The sequence below is a fragment of the Fopius arisanus genome, unplaced genomic scaffold, assembly GCF_000806365.1.
Source record: "Fopius arisanus strain USDA-PBARC FA_bdor unplaced genomic scaffold, ASM80636v1 scaffold00041, whole genome shotgun sequence".
Lineage (NCBI taxonomy): Eukaryota > Metazoa > Arthropoda > Insecta > Hymenoptera > Braconidae > Fopius > Fopius arisanus.
The window spans coordinates 21749-35263 of record NW_011887780.1 but is presented as its reverse complement, the minus strand read 5'-3'; the positions used below and the strand labels follow the sequence as shown (position 1 = coordinate 35263).

At 36.2% G+C, this 13515-nt stretch overlaps 5 protein-coding genes across 7 annotated transcripts in view; 3 read left to right on the top strand and 2 right to left on the bottom strand.

Annotated features, from left to right (window-relative positions):
* Positions 1 to 13515, bottom strand: part of Pka-R1 (protein kinase, cAMP-dependent, regulatory subunit type 1) — a 42546-nt gene that overhangs the window by 13714 nt on the left and 15317 nt on the right. The gene's annotated exons all lie outside the window — the stretch shown is intronic.
* On the top strand, positions 592 to 2243 carry LOC105266695 (acyl-CoA Delta(11) desaturase). The gene is made up of 6 exons (XM_011305044.1): positions 592 to 702; positions 772 to 990; positions 1058 to 1188; positions 1247 to 1452; positions 1515 to 1700; positions 1772 to 2243. Exons 2-6 carry the CDS (start codon positions 780 to 782, stop codon positions 2076 to 2078), a joined length of 1041 nt encoding a protein of 346 aa, XP_011303346.1. The 5' UTR covers positions 592 to 702; positions 772 to 779; the 3' UTR covers positions 2079 to 2243.
* LOC105266696 (stearoyl-CoA desaturase 5) lies at positions 2812 to 4499 on the top strand. Its single transcript, XM_011305046.1, has 6 exons — positions 2812 to 2971; positions 3058 to 3297; positions 3393 to 3523; positions 3594 to 3799; positions 3914 to 4099; positions 4178 to 4499. Exons 2-6 carry the CDS (start codon positions 3081 to 3083, stop codon positions 4467 to 4469), a joined length of 1032 nt encoding a protein of 343 aa, XP_011303348.1. The 5' UTR covers positions 2812 to 2971; positions 3058 to 3080; the 3' UTR covers positions 4470 to 4499.
* On the top strand, positions 5294 to 11208 carry LOC105266697 (acyl-CoA Delta(11) desaturase). 3 transcript variants are annotated; one of them, XM_011305047.1, is made up of 5 exons: positions 5294 to 5455; positions 8990 to 9213; positions 9628 to 9964; positions 10050 to 10235; positions 10314 to 11208. In XM_011305047.1, exons 2-5 carry the CDS (start codon positions 9006 to 9008, stop codon positions 10645 to 10647), a joined length of 1065 nt encoding a protein of 354 aa, XP_011303349.1. In that variant the 5' UTR covers positions 5294 to 5455; positions 8990 to 9005; the 3' UTR covers positions 10648 to 11208. The 3 variants fall into 3 exon arrangements, with proteins under 3 accessions (XP_011303349.1, XP_011303350.1, XP_011303351.1); XM_011305048.1 differs by lacking the exon at positions 5294 to 5455 and adding an exon at positions 7168 to 7566; XM_011305049.1 differs by lacking the exon at positions 5294 to 5455 and adding an exon at positions 7891 to 7995.
* Positions 10901 to 13214, bottom strand: LOC105266698 (acyl-CoA desaturase). Its single transcript, XM_011305050.1, has 5 exons — positions 12835 to 13214; positions 12645 to 12775; positions 12336 to 12541; positions 12072 to 12257; positions 10901 to 11901 (listed from the first exon to the last, which is right to left on the bottom strand). The coding sequence occupies exons 1-5, from the start codon at positions 12962 to 12964 to the stop codon at positions 11592 to 11594; spliced, it is 963 nt and encodes a 320-aa protein (XP_011303352.1). The 5' UTR covers positions 12965 to 13214; the 3' UTR covers positions 10901 to 11591.

The following is a 13515-nucleotide window of genomic DNA, read 5'->3' as shown; positions in this document are numbered from 1 at the left end:
TCATTTTCCATTTGTCTCGCTGATCGATCGAGAAAAAAGCCTTTCCTCGATGAATATTGCAACACCATTCAACAATTTAATCGTCTCGTCAAAATTTTTTATTGAACATTGTACCCTTCACTGATGACCATGTGAGGAGTCAAAGTCGAATGGCAAATAAAGAAGAAAAGATTTTGGAAGAGCACAAGTCTCTCGATTATCCATTTCCACAAACTAACGAGCAATTTTAGTCAATAAATGTTTTTACAATATCGATAACCCGTTGACATGCGATCGTGAATTTTTCTATCATTGAGACAGATAGAAAAGACTGACACGGAGATAATGAGAAATTATCGAATAATTTTTTGCAGACCTTTGAGTGATATCTGAGTGATCTCTCGCAAATGCCACATACTCCAGTACCTAATCAATTCATCATTCAATAATTGATTTTTTTTTTTTCATTGCAAAATTAAAAATAATTCAATTCAGTTCGAGTGTGTTAATTTTTGCTCTGATGAACTCGCTATTTGATTGAAAAGAAAAAAAAAAAAATCTTATCAGTCGATTTGGCGTTCATCCCCACTTCCCATCAATGATATAAATTACCAATGATAGTATTTGGTCAGTCTCTGCTGAAAGCTCGAGTGAATAATTAAGTGCGAGCTCATAATACTGAATTAACTCCTCGAGTTGCACAATTACCGGAAATAGCTGCTGGTACATATTCGAATTACGATTGATGAGACATCCCAATCATACCGATCAATAAAATTATTTCATTTGAAGCCGAGACCATGGCCAACGGTGATTCTCAAACGATTAACGAGCCCGAGAATCTCCAGAAAATCTTCAATCCAGAAGGAAAAAAGGAGAAGCATTATGCCTTTGGCTTTAAAACTCAAGTTTACTGGGGCAATGTCATCGGAATATTCATCTGGCACGCCCTATCCTTCTATTACTTCATCACATTCCCTTACCGCCAGCACCTGGGTCTCGTAATCTGGGGTAAGTAATACCATTATTCGTCATTAATTCGTTAATCATGAAATTTTCATAATCGATGATATTTAAGCGTTTGTTCTGGCCGAACTCCATCTTCTCTCGATCACCGCTGGTGTTCACAGACTCTGGTGTCACAGAGCTTACAAGGCAAAAGCACCACTTCGAATTTTACTAGCTGTACTCTACATGGGTACTGGTGAGGTAAGTCATCATCAATTACCTCATTCTGACAATTCTGAAACAAAGAATCATCTTCCAGAATCGTATAATCCAGTGGGTACGAGAGCACAGATGCCACCACAAATATGCTGATACCGATGGTGATCCTCACAACAGCATGAGAGGTTTCTTCTTCTCTCACTTTGGCTGGCAGATGATGAGGAAGCATGACGCTGTGATCAACGGTGGAAACACCATTGACTTGAGTGACGTCGAGGCCGATCCAATCGCTTCCTTCTTCGACAGGTAGCTTATTCATTCATCCAGATCCTATTCCACTACGACTGACTAATAATTATCTTCCTCAGACACTTCGTTCTCTTCAAGACCCTCTTCTGCTTCATCCTCCCCGTCTTCATCCCAGTGTACTTCTTCGATCAGGATCTCAAGGCCGCGATAATCACTCAGTGGCTCATGAGGTATCCCTACGTCGTCAACATGATGTTCTCAGTCAACAGTTTTGCTCACACATACGGTTATCGCAGTTATGACAAGTAATATCATTTGTCTTTCATTCTCTCCTAGTGACAATCCATGATAATTTCAAATAATCGATCATTTATAGGACGATTAAACCAACGGAGAATGCCATAATATCCCTGATGATGGTGGGCGAGGGCTGGCATAATTACCATCACGCCTTCCCCTGGGATTACAAAGCCTCCGAACTAGGTTGGGCACTCTTCAACAGAACCACATTCTGGATAAGATTCTTCGCGAAAATAGGATGGGCATACGACCTGAGGGAAGCAACACCTGATCACATGAAGAGGCTAATTCAACGCAAAGGTGATGGTACTCATCCCACTCATGGAATCAAGAAAGACGACACCGAGATTGAAGTCACCCAGATGCCCTACGCCTACGAATAAAACTTCAGCTACCTGATATCAGTACACCTACACCTCTACTCCTATATCAACAATTTTATTTATAACATTATCAATGTTCCTGATTTACTCGGTAATTACTGATCAGAAATGAGTGTAACTGATGTATTATTTCCGGTCGACATTAATAAAGATCTTTTAATTCAATTTTCGAGTTAATCAAGAATTCTTCATTGCCACGAGAATAAAAAAATTCGATCAACATGAGAAATTCATGTATAAAAATAAAAGATAAGATAGAGAACACCAAGGCACGTGGACATTACCAGCAAGCCAAAAAATAGTTAATCGATTGAAGTACCCTCTTTTTAGAAAATTTTAAAAAGGCACGGATAATCATGATTCATTTCATCGAGTGTAGAATAAGTAAGCGAGAATAATACATACAAAAAAAAATGATAAAGTCGCGGAGTGATGCCCGTAATCTATTCATTTATCATTTAATCCACTGGGTAAAAACCCTTCGAAAGTAGACGAGGGATTTTTTACAAAAGACATAACCTGACATCGGATGTTGATTTTTAAAAATTTTCGCGTATATCCTGCCAGCGAGATATCGTTTTTTCGTCGTTTGATAAAAACGCAAATATTCCAAGAATCGGATGATTTTAAAATTGCAGCTTTTCTTTCAATTGTGGAAAAACCAAAAGAAAAACGTTGCACACTCAGACTTTAGCACAACGAAGGATATCCAAGGTGAATTTAATCTGCTTCACTGACGTTACAGCTTTCAGTTATTTACTTCATAAAGGTGAGATCGTATCGTTAGGTGAACATCAGAACATTCTCCAAATTATTTCATTAGGATATTGATTGATAATTGTAAGAATCACTGGGCGTATATTGCCAAGCCAGATATTACTCCATCAATTAAGGTATTGAATTAATAAAAATTAATTACTATTCTTCTCAATCCTCGTGTTTTTTTCTCAGTGCTCAGTTTTTTTTTTGTCTGTCACAGTTTTGAAAATTACATTCGTGAAAATGCTGGAGAAAATTAATTTGGGGATGAGTTTGGATGACAACCCAGCAGATAGTGTTAATGGGATAGATATGTTAAAGGATGAAAAGAAAAAATGGTGGGAATTTGAGACCGAATTGAAATGGAAAAATATCATTATACTCAGTGTCTTTCATCTCATGTCCCTCTATTTCATCATCACCTTCAACTACAGGAAGGAATTGTTCTTGACTTTTTGGAGTAAGTGATAATTATTTCAGAGTTAAACCCAATAAAAGATACGAACGTGAATAATCTGGATAAAGGGATTAATTTCGATAATTTTCTGTCCTAAGTAATCGTCATGGTTCATTTGAGTGCAGTTGGAGTGACCGGTGGTGTTCACAGATTGTGGTCGCATCGATCTTACAAAGCTAAATTACCACTTCAAATAATTCTAGCTCTTCTGTACGCATCGGCTGGATTGGTACTTTCGATAAATATTATTAATCATTAAATCGATCAGACTTAACGTTATCTACCCTATAAAATCATAGAATCGAATCTACGATTGGGTCCGGGACCACCGAATCCACCACAAGTACTCGGATACCGACGCTGATCCCCACAATAGCTCCAGAGGCTTGTGGTTTTCTCACGTGGGATGGCTCATGATGAAAAAACACCCCGAAGTCGTCAGAAAAGGACGTGCTGTCGACATGAGCGACATAGAAACTAATCCCGTTATCACCTTTGTCGATCGGTAATTACGAGTGGATTAATTGATAATTAAATTATTAAATTGAGAGAACCAGAATTTAAAAGTTTCACAAGTACATGCCATGAATTTGTTAGAAAAAAATTTTAAAATTTGCAGGCACTTCACTCTCTTCAAGATAATCTTCAGCTTAATAATCCCAGTCTTCATCCCCGTCTATCTATTCAATCAAAATTTGAAAGCTACAATAATAGCCATATTCTTCATAAAAAACACTATCCTTCTGAATGGCATCTGGTCAATCAACAGTATTGCCCACAATTTCGGCTATCAGCCTTACGACAAGTATTTTTTTATTATTTCAATTCCACCATTCTATCCCCTATTGACCATCGATTCTACTGATACCGATTTATTCTATAGATCAATAAAACCATCCGACAATTTCATGGTGGGATTAGTAAGTTTCGGCGAGGGCTGGCATAACTATCATCACGTTTTTCCCTGGGACTACAGAGCTGCTGAAATGGACGGTATTTTATTCAACTCGACAAAAATCTGGCTCGATCTATTCGCTAAAATCGGTTGGGTATATGACATGAAAAAAGCATCACCCGAGCTCATACAAAAAGTCAAAGTGAACAAAGGCGACGGGTCTGTCAAGGCCCACAGATTTACAGAAATCAGCGACGAAATTCAAAGAGAATTTCATTGACCAGAGAACGAAATGTTATTACTAAAAAAACAACGACTAAAGCCTGACGATTTTAAAAATTCTAATTCACACGATGTAATATGTTAAAACTTAAAAGGAAATGGGAATAAAATTAATTTATCTATTTCTATACTACTCTTCTATATTTTTTCCTACCCCAACTTCACTATTTAGTACTGCTTTGTAATCACTAATCTCAACAAGAAATAAGATAAGAGGTAATTACATCATGCGAGAAATAACTGATTGATATTTTATCACGTCTCCCGAACTGACTGGCAAAGACAAAAAAATTTAATGATTTTTTTTCAATCTAATCATGTCTTTTTTTTTTTTTTAACCAATGTTTCATTTTCATGGATTCAGTATTTCCTGTCGAGACTAATAAAAACTTTATAATCGACTCAATCTCAGGTGAATATTATCATCAAAACGAAGAATCAATTGAGATAATCAGCGACGATTAGAGACCTGATCAGTCAAATTAATAACGTATTCAAGAATTTAATCCAGCAAAAAGAGAATCCTGTGAAAAACGAGGAGAAAATTTTCACAGGAGAAAAATCTTGTGTCAAAAAGCAAAAAGACTTGTCACTAATAATTCTGTACTATTTCCATTCGGTATTATTTTCATTGTACTTGAAAAAAAAACGAGAGATGAAGAGATTCCCTTTTAAAATTCATATTTTTCTGATAATCTGGGAATAACAGAGAGACATACGTTGAGACGATTCGCCAAAAGTGGCGCTACCACCGACGTATCAGAATGGTCCCTGTCAGACTTTGGCACAACTCAGGAGACCGGAGTAGTACTTAATCAGCCTCGTACTCCTAGTTACTTTCAGTTGTGCACGTCATACCGACGATATTGTATTATTAAAACTCTAGCAAAACGTCCTGACGTATTCTCAAATTATCTCCATTGATTGATAACTATTTGACAGATAACACCTCGGGCTCAGCGACACAAAAAATACAAAAGCCAAGTAAGAGATCGGTATCATTTAGACATTGGCTTAGAATTTTTATGAAAAATCGAATAAATTTCATAGCAAAAAATTCTGACATGTAAAAATGACGCGAATAAGTATTAGCGCTCATACAAATTAATACCTCGATCAAATATCGTCTCAACCGATCGATCTGAACAATTAGCCATTCGACCTTCGAATCGGTCATAACAATATTGGTATTGTAACAATGGTGTCGCACTCGTAATTCAGTATGAGTTACAATTGGACATCATTCTCCGGTGATTTATGGAAAATCGGTAATTATTGTGAAAAAAAAAAACGAGAGAATAATTGGAAGCGCGGGAAATTGGAGCTATGCAATTTCCTGATACTACGGCTCTCAGTTCCCTTATCCTTTTCAACAGACGGAATTATTCGATACCAGTGGAATAATTTAAACCGAAAACGATCGACTCGCGTAACCGGTTAGAGGGCAATAAAAAATGTGACTTTTGATCGCATTATCTCCGATTAAACAGAAAACGGAAGTCAATGATGAGAAAAAAAAATGATAGCCAATACCAGAATCATAAAATTCGATATTTCAATGTCTCACTCTCACTTTCTAATTACCAATTATCCGATCGAAATTGCGAGTGATGCAACAAAAATGAGAAAAGACCATTGCACTTTTATTTTATCAGGAATATAAAAGTATTAATGAACGTGTCTAGTAAAAACGAGACTGGAATAGTTTCGATGAATGATTCATTTGAATAATTCGTCACTCTGATGAATATAAATAGAAAAAATCTAGTATTGAGAAATGTTAAACTGAATAATTAGCACGTGTTGTTAATTATGAAAAAAACAAAGCCCGGCATTCGTGTTATTTTTCTTTAGAATTGAAAAAAATGTGGCGTTTTGTGCTGAAGCAAATTCTTTAGCAATTTTTATCATCAACGAACTCCATTTATTTTTTTTTATCATAATACCTTCACAAACGACAAGTGCATTACTCTGGATAATTAACACGTGCTGCTTATGCGAAAAATGTATTATTCCACGGGGAAAATAAAAACAATTCATTCGTATTCCATCGTTAACCTTTGGTTTTTCATTGGATGGTTGGCCTTCTACGCCCGAAAATAATAAACACGTGATATAAACGCGCACATTAAGCTCGGTATGAGAATAAATATCAAGAAATGAAGGCAGGAAGATTAAAATACCACAAACAAGATATAAGTCCTGGAAAATGTAAATAGAGGGAACTAGAACCGGTTCTATACTATTTTTCGGAACTGATAAAGTTAAAAATTCGAAGATTCTTCAAAACTGAGAAAATCGTTTAGCAAAATGAATATTTTCTATAAATCCCTCAATATTACAATTTTCACTAAAAAAAAAAGAGATTTTTCGGAAAAAAATTTCCGAAAATTGTAAATAAAAAATGCAAATTTTTCATATAAATTCCAATAAAAAAAATCGCTAATTCCGTTAAATCGTTAATCGGTAGCACGTATATAAATTCAATTGTCGTTTTACAATTGTAAAATGTCAATTGAATTTTTAATATTCCACATAGTGTATACCACGTGCTGATAGAAAACCGACATAATACCAAGGAGAATTAACCGGTAGAAAATATTTGACTGAAACAGCTGTTCCTCAAACCCATGGGGATTCGTCGATTTTAGGTGGCGCGAGGCTCGTTCGATTGTCTCCCATTGGCTCGCCTGAATTCGTCTGAGCTAGTCTGAATTCCCTGCGCATATTCCCTTGACTGAACACTCGGTTCATTCAGTAATTTCCCAAACTTTTTACCATTAGCATCGCCAACCATCATCTCTCAACAATAATAACACCCCCTACAGCTAATAAATAATAATAAATTACCACCGTATCGATAATTTAAACGGTCATGATAAATTGTGTAACACTGACATTCATGTGAGCAAGTACTGCGTCACGTGGCGCTCGCGTGTAATTATTATCGTAATATACCTCGACATCTCAACTGATTAAATCACCGCCTATATATTGACAGCATTCTCCACTCATAATCAATCATTATTGCTTATTAATTCTCCATCATACCAATTGATTCAGCGACATTAGAGGGAATTATTTGATTGAATAAGGTACGTTTCTTTGTATTGATTGAATTTTTATTTTTTATTTTACTCGGATTTTTATCGATTTTTAATTTATTGCGCACGGGGTATTGGAGATTGATTTATTTTATACCTGTGCTAAATGGGGGAAAACCGGCGATTGGACAGATTGAAGTGATATTTTTTATGTTAATCACCTGGATCGAGGGGGAGATAGAGAAGTGAATCAGAGGGTTCGTTGAAAAACAAGAGGAATAATGAGATCAAGAGTGTTGAGAGGATCGGTTATGGGAGTCTGCGCTGTACCTAGTTCACAGGATTTGCTCTGGCAGTCGATAGGTCGTCATCGTCGACGACACATCGCTGTTTTACTCGTGTTAATGATTAAAAATAAAAGTTCATAGTAAATAATCGAAATTTCTCGAGGAATCACGCGCCAATTTCACCGACAAACACGTAAAAATATATAAAAATATATTTTTTTTTCAATATACACACGAATCGATTGCGCAATTTTCCCAAATACATAGGGATACGATATGGGATACGTATCCCATTTTTTTTTATCTCTCCCAATTGCATGATTCGCCAATTGATATATTTTTTTAATAATGTGGATTATTATATTAATTATAACGCGGATAAATTCCCGAGAATAAATTCCATGTGATTCATAACAAAAATTTTGTTGAATAATATTCGTCGCGTGACACGTCATGATTTTTGTTATTTTTTTTTTCTCATTCGTTTCTCAATTTTGCATTTGTTATTTGCAAATTGTTAGATCGTTGCGTTGTAGAAGAATCGCGAGATAGTTATTACATAAAAATTCTAATTACGGGGTACCCAGAGTTTACTCATTATTTAATTTGTCATGATTATGTGTTAGGATGTTCATAAATTTATTGACTAATAATGTTTTATTTATCGTTTGTGACAATTTGAATTTTATTGCCCTGGTCTCTTCCTCTGATCGAAAGTGGCGTGATTGAACGATTACACGTGTCAAAAACTGTGATAACTTCAGCGAATCGTAATGTCAGAGGCACTCCGATAACGCCTGAACTTTTAATTATCATTCGCTGTAACGAATTATTTTTACAATTTACCGGAAATCCCACAGAAATTTATAAAATTTTTCATTCTCATTTTAATTCACCATCTCGTTAATTTCTTGATATATTAAAATCCATAAATTAAATATATAAACAATCCGAGAATTCAAAAACATACACGCAAATTTCCTTGAATATTCCAGAATTTCATTGAATTTAAAGTAAGATAACGGGCATAAATTGCATACGAATTGGTCATTGTTAACCATAATGAGTATAATTTCCTAACAATGCACGATTGACGGCAATCTATTCCCAGGGTTTATTAATTTTTTTTATCAGCTGTTTATTTATACAGGCTCCAAGTATTTTATGTATTTTTATGTATTTTTCAGTTGTCCCTATAGCACGATGGCACCTAATATAACATCAGCACCGACAAATGTACTCTATCAGAACGGAATCGATGAATCGAGTTCAGTAAATAAAGAGCCCCAAGTCAAGTATCAATTGAGAATTGTTTGGTTTAATGTATCCGCATTTATCGCACTGCACGTCGGTGCAATGTACGGGCTTTACCGTGTCTTCACATCGGCCAAACTTGTCACAATATTATTCGGTAAGTTGCGAATAAACTTTATATCACGAAAACAACCGATTTCACATAAAAAAGTTGAAAAACTTATTTGTAGCGTATTAAATTTCCGATAAAAATGGTGTTATCGCATTTTCTCCTCGAATCAATAGTTCTAAAGATATTTGATAGAAACCTGACTTATTTCACTGAGCGATATTCCACCTCAAATAACGAGAAATCATTCTGGAGTGAACCATGGGATTTTAATGAGTCAGCGCTCATTTTGAAGATTAAAAAAAAACAACGCGAGGTTGAAAGAAAAAAAATGTGAAATTGCAAGATCAAGGGTGCATTCAACAGGCTTGTAAGGGACAACTTGTTGAGATCTGGCATAACGCCAGCCTGAGGACCACATCTTTTTTGTATTAAAGTGAATTTTTCATTCAATTTTTTTAGCTTACGTATTATACGTATGCAGTGGTCTAGGAATAACAGCTGGTGCCCACAGACTCTGGTCCCACCGATCGTGGAAGGCCAATTTTCCACTCCGATGTATTCTCATGATATTCAACACAATTGCATTCCAAAATTCCATCTACGAGTGGTCGAGAGATCACCGGGTCCACCACAAATACAGCGAGACAAATGCCGATCCCCATAATGCCACCAGAGGATTTTTCTTTGCTCATGTGGGATGGCTACTCTGTAAAAAGCATCCTGATGTGAAGAACAAGGGAAAGGGCGTCGACATGAGCGATCTATTAAGGGATCCCATTGTGGTTTTTCAGAGGAGGTCAGTCTCAATTTGCTATTTTCACCTATTCACGAAATATAATCCCATTAATCAATGAATTAATAATTCAATTAATTGATTTCAGGCACTATCTGACGCTGATGCCAATCATAGCTTTCGTCGTGCCAACGTGCATTCCAGTTTGGTTCTGGGGAGAAACGTGGGTCAATGCCTTCTTCATTCCAACAGTATTGCGTTATGTATTCACTCTTAACATGACGTGGCTCGTCAATTCCGCTGCTCATCTATTCGGTGGTAAACCATATGACAGGTAAATATGTGAATTTATTAAATTAATCATCGATCCACATCACCCGAATATCGCAATACTAATTTTTATCATTTCCAGATTCATGAATCCAGCCGAAAATCTAGCAGTGGCAGTGGGTGCCCTGGGTGAAGGCTGGCACAACTATCACCACGTCTTCCCCTGGGACTACAAAGCAGCTGAGCTTGGCAACTACAGATTCAACTTCACCACAGCATTTATCGATTTTTTCGCTAAAATTGGCTGGGCCCACGATTTAAAACGAGTATCTCCCGAAATTATCGAGCAGAGAGTCAAAAGAACGGGTGACGGTACCCACGAGGTATGGGGTTGGGGTGACAAAGATCAGCCCTCAGAAGAAAGAGAAGCCGCTATAATCGAATATCACGCCAAAGAGGAAGACTCAGCACAATGATTCACCCTGATCTATCCAGAATGCAATTTATTTTTTTAAAATTCACTATTTCATCGGTTGTTAAATTTAAGGTTCGATGTTTTCCATAACATTTTTTTTTCTCTTCGCGAATTTGAAAGGGACGCTCGAGCCTCTCACTTATTTATTATCGTCATCGATTACTTAGTGATATTGATTTGTCAATTGTCCAAGATATTGCAATTTATCATCGATAACTGCTGGGATATCTCTCTTAAATAGCATTTAGATTCTGTTACATCACCGTCCAGAGTAATAGGGGTCCACAATAATTTTCGACTGAATGAATTTAACTTGAAAGTATAACATGACAGGAGAATAACACGAGATTGTGATTAATTGCGACTTTCGTGCTGGTCGCGACATCGCTCGATACTTCGTACAGGAGAGTCGTTTACTTAGACTAATGGGTTAATGATAGTACAATATTAATTAAATTCGGGTATAATGATATCTTGTAATTCTGTAATTGAATATTCGAATATTAATCACGAAGTGATCTAAGTTTAATAAATAATCAATAAAACGATATTTTTAATGAAACGACTCACCAACGAGTAATTGTCTCTTCAATCCCTTTAACTCAGCACGAAAATCATTAAAAAAAACGCATAAATCATTAATATTTATCGGAAATTTAAAATCCTCTATCTATTTTCCCTCCGAATCTACTATTTCCGAGATAAATCGATGATAAAAAATCATTGCTACCGAATAAATTAATGAGCAGGAATCATAAAAATCCAACGAACGCCAATTAATTCTGATGTCAAATGACAATGTATTATCTCTCAACAATTTTTCTACATTTGTTATGGACGTTTTCATTGAAATGATCGCGATGATGTTACAGTGGTAGAATAAATACACTTTAACGAAAATAATCCTAAATGATAAATTACTATTCAGCATGATCAAATCATCGACTAATGATGATAATGAAGATTAATCCTGGCAGTTTCGTATTCAACGGCTTTCTTCAGATCATCAAGAACATCGCAAGTTGTTTTTTTACTAGTCGCTGATTTATAGAGAGCCTCCCTTATCAATTGACTCGACGTGGTCTTAAGATTGTTGATAAGTCCCAATTCATTGAGACACTTGATAGTAAAACCGGATACACCCGTGTCATAACCACCGAATTCATCAGTTTTCCAGTCCCAGGGTAGAAGATAGTGATAATTCAACCAGAACGATCTATTGATTAAAAATACCAAATTGTCGTCTGGCGGAAATCTAAAAAACAAACGATAGGAATTATTCAAATGATTTATTCGATTATCAATTTGACAATTCATAACTGAGTGGAGATTCCCTCTCTGTCGATGGCCACTGTGCCATGACTCCTCGGGCGATATATAAATATTTTTAATATCAAGGAATACGTGTCGAATACTGATATTAACTTGTCTGTTAGATTAAGTCCCCAGATGTGCATCGCACTGTTGACGAGAAACGAGATATTCATGAGAACAGTCAGCCGTAGAAATCCAAGGATAAATACTGAATTTATTATCGATTCACCCCAGTACTCAGCAGGTGCATTTATCGGTAGCAAAAGCCCAACGATGAGGAAAAGGGGCCAGTAAAATCTGCAATTCCATTAAATTCATGAGAGACAGAAAAAAAAAAGCGAGTAATGAGCTCAAAAAATCCACAGGAAAACGTACTTTCTCTGAAACCAAACGATTCCATCCGATTCAATGTCCCTCATATCAATCTGCTTGGCTGTCTGCTCATAATCATCAGGATTGCTCATTAAATTTGTCACCAGATGACTGTACAAGAATCCCTTATTATGATTATAAGGATCTTTATCGGTTCCATAAAATTTGTGATGAATCCTGTGAGCAAGTACCCAGTCGTAGATCGGTCCCTGTGAATTTCAAACTATTCTAGAAGTATCCATTTTCAAAAAAATCCTATTTCCACACCCACTCGCCTCCATTATTCTCCAAATTATTATATTTTCTACTTACGACACCCACTAGAGTATGCGAAATCATGAAACAGACTTTAATAAACCAATGGGCCTCGAAGGACTGGTGGGCCCAGTGTCGATGAGCACCAACTGTTATTCCCAGTGCGCCCATTAATATTATGAAGACAGCTACAAAAATTTCCAATTATTTAAACTGCATTTCAAGACGATTGAATAATCGTACGTACCGAAAAAAAATGTCGTCCACGCGGCATCAGCCAATTTATAAATTCCATAGGATCCCAATATATACAAATGAATGTACCATAAAACGTAGATCCACTGGGCCTCACGTTTACCCGACAATTCCTTCTCCATATTTTTTAAATAAATATTTCACACACTCTACAATTCACTATGATCACCGAATGTTATTTTTCCTCAACGAGTTGAGCCTGCACTCGAGTCAACGGTCTTCTAAAGACTGTTGAAGTTACTGGGCATTATTTTTTGAATTCTGATTGACCCCAAATGACGACCCCTCACCGTCGAATTTCATTATACCTCACTCGAACGACTTTGTCCCTGTCATTTCCTCTTTTTATTCCGATCACCGATAATTAATGTTCTACCTTATAAATTGGAACATTGTTTCAAGAAGATCACGAATTTTCTATTTAAATATATACGCCTCGAAATCACTCAATGAACCTACGAAAAATCCGTTTCACCAAAAATCGAAAAAGTCAATTAACGGTGAAATCGGATAAAATCCTTGAGAGTACGAGTACCTCGAAAAAAAATCATCCCCTGCCCTTGTCAGACTGCATTACCTAACCAACATAATCTCGAACAGAATGGGGAAAAGGTCATTGAACTTGAATACCAATGGCCTAGCATAATAAACCAAATTAATTATTCATAACATT

What these genes read in the sequence shown, in the direction of transcription:
- LOC105266695 (XM_011305044.1), top strand. Translation starts at nt 780, where the DNA reads ATGGCCAACGGTGATTCTCAAACGATTAACGAGCCCGAGAATCTCCAG. An exon ending in CCTGGGTCTCGTAATCTGGG is followed by an intron (nt 991 to 1,057) that starts GTAAGTAATACC and finishes ATGATATTTAAG; the next exon opens with CGTTTGTTCTGGCCGAACTC. An exon ending in TCTACATGGGTACTGGTGAG is followed by an intron (nt 1,189 to 1,246) that starts GTAAGTCATCAT and finishes ATCATCTTCCAG; the next exon opens with AATCGTATAATCCAGTGGGT.
- LOC105266696 (XM_011305046.1), top strand. Translation starts at nt 3,081, where the DNA reads ATGCTGGAGAAAATTAATTTGGGGATGAGTTTGGATGACAACCCAGCA. An exon ending in TGTACGCATCGGCTGGATTG is followed by an intron (nt 3,524 to 3,593) that starts GTACTTTCGATA and finishes ATAAAATCATAG; the next exon opens with AATCGAATCTACGATTGGGT. An exon ending in GTTATCACCTTTGTCGATCG is followed by an intron (nt 3,800 to 3,913) that starts GTAATTACGAGT and finishes TAAAATTTGCAG; the next exon opens with GCACTTCACTCTCTTCAAGA.
- LOC105266697 (XM_011305047.1), top strand. Translation starts at nt 9,006, where the DNA reads ATGGCACCTAATATAACATCAGCACCGACAAATGTACTCTATCAGAAC. An exon ending in ATTGTGGTTTTTCAGAGGAG is followed by an intron (nt 9,965 to 10,049) that starts GTCAGTCTCAAT and finishes AATTGATTTCAG; the next exon opens with GCACTATCTGACGCTGATGC. An exon ending in GGTGGTAAACCATATGACAG is followed by an intron (nt 10,236 to 10,313) that starts GTAAATATGTGA and finishes TATCATTTCCAG; the next exon opens with ATTCATGAATCCAGCCGAAA.
- LOC105266698 (XM_011305050.1), bottom strand. Translation starts at nt 12,964, where the DNA reads ATGGAGAAGGAATTGTCGGGTAAACGTGAGGCCCAGTGGATCTACGTT. An exon ending in GTGGACGACATTTTTTTTCG is followed by an intron (nt 12,776 to 12,834) that starts GTACGTACGATT and finishes AAATTTTTGTAG; the next exon opens with CTGTCTTCATAATATTAATG. An exon ending in GGACTTAATCTAACAGACAA is followed by an intron (nt 11,902 to 12,071) that starts GTTAATATCAGT and finishes TTTGTTTTTTAG; the next exon opens with ATTTCCGCCAGACGACAATT.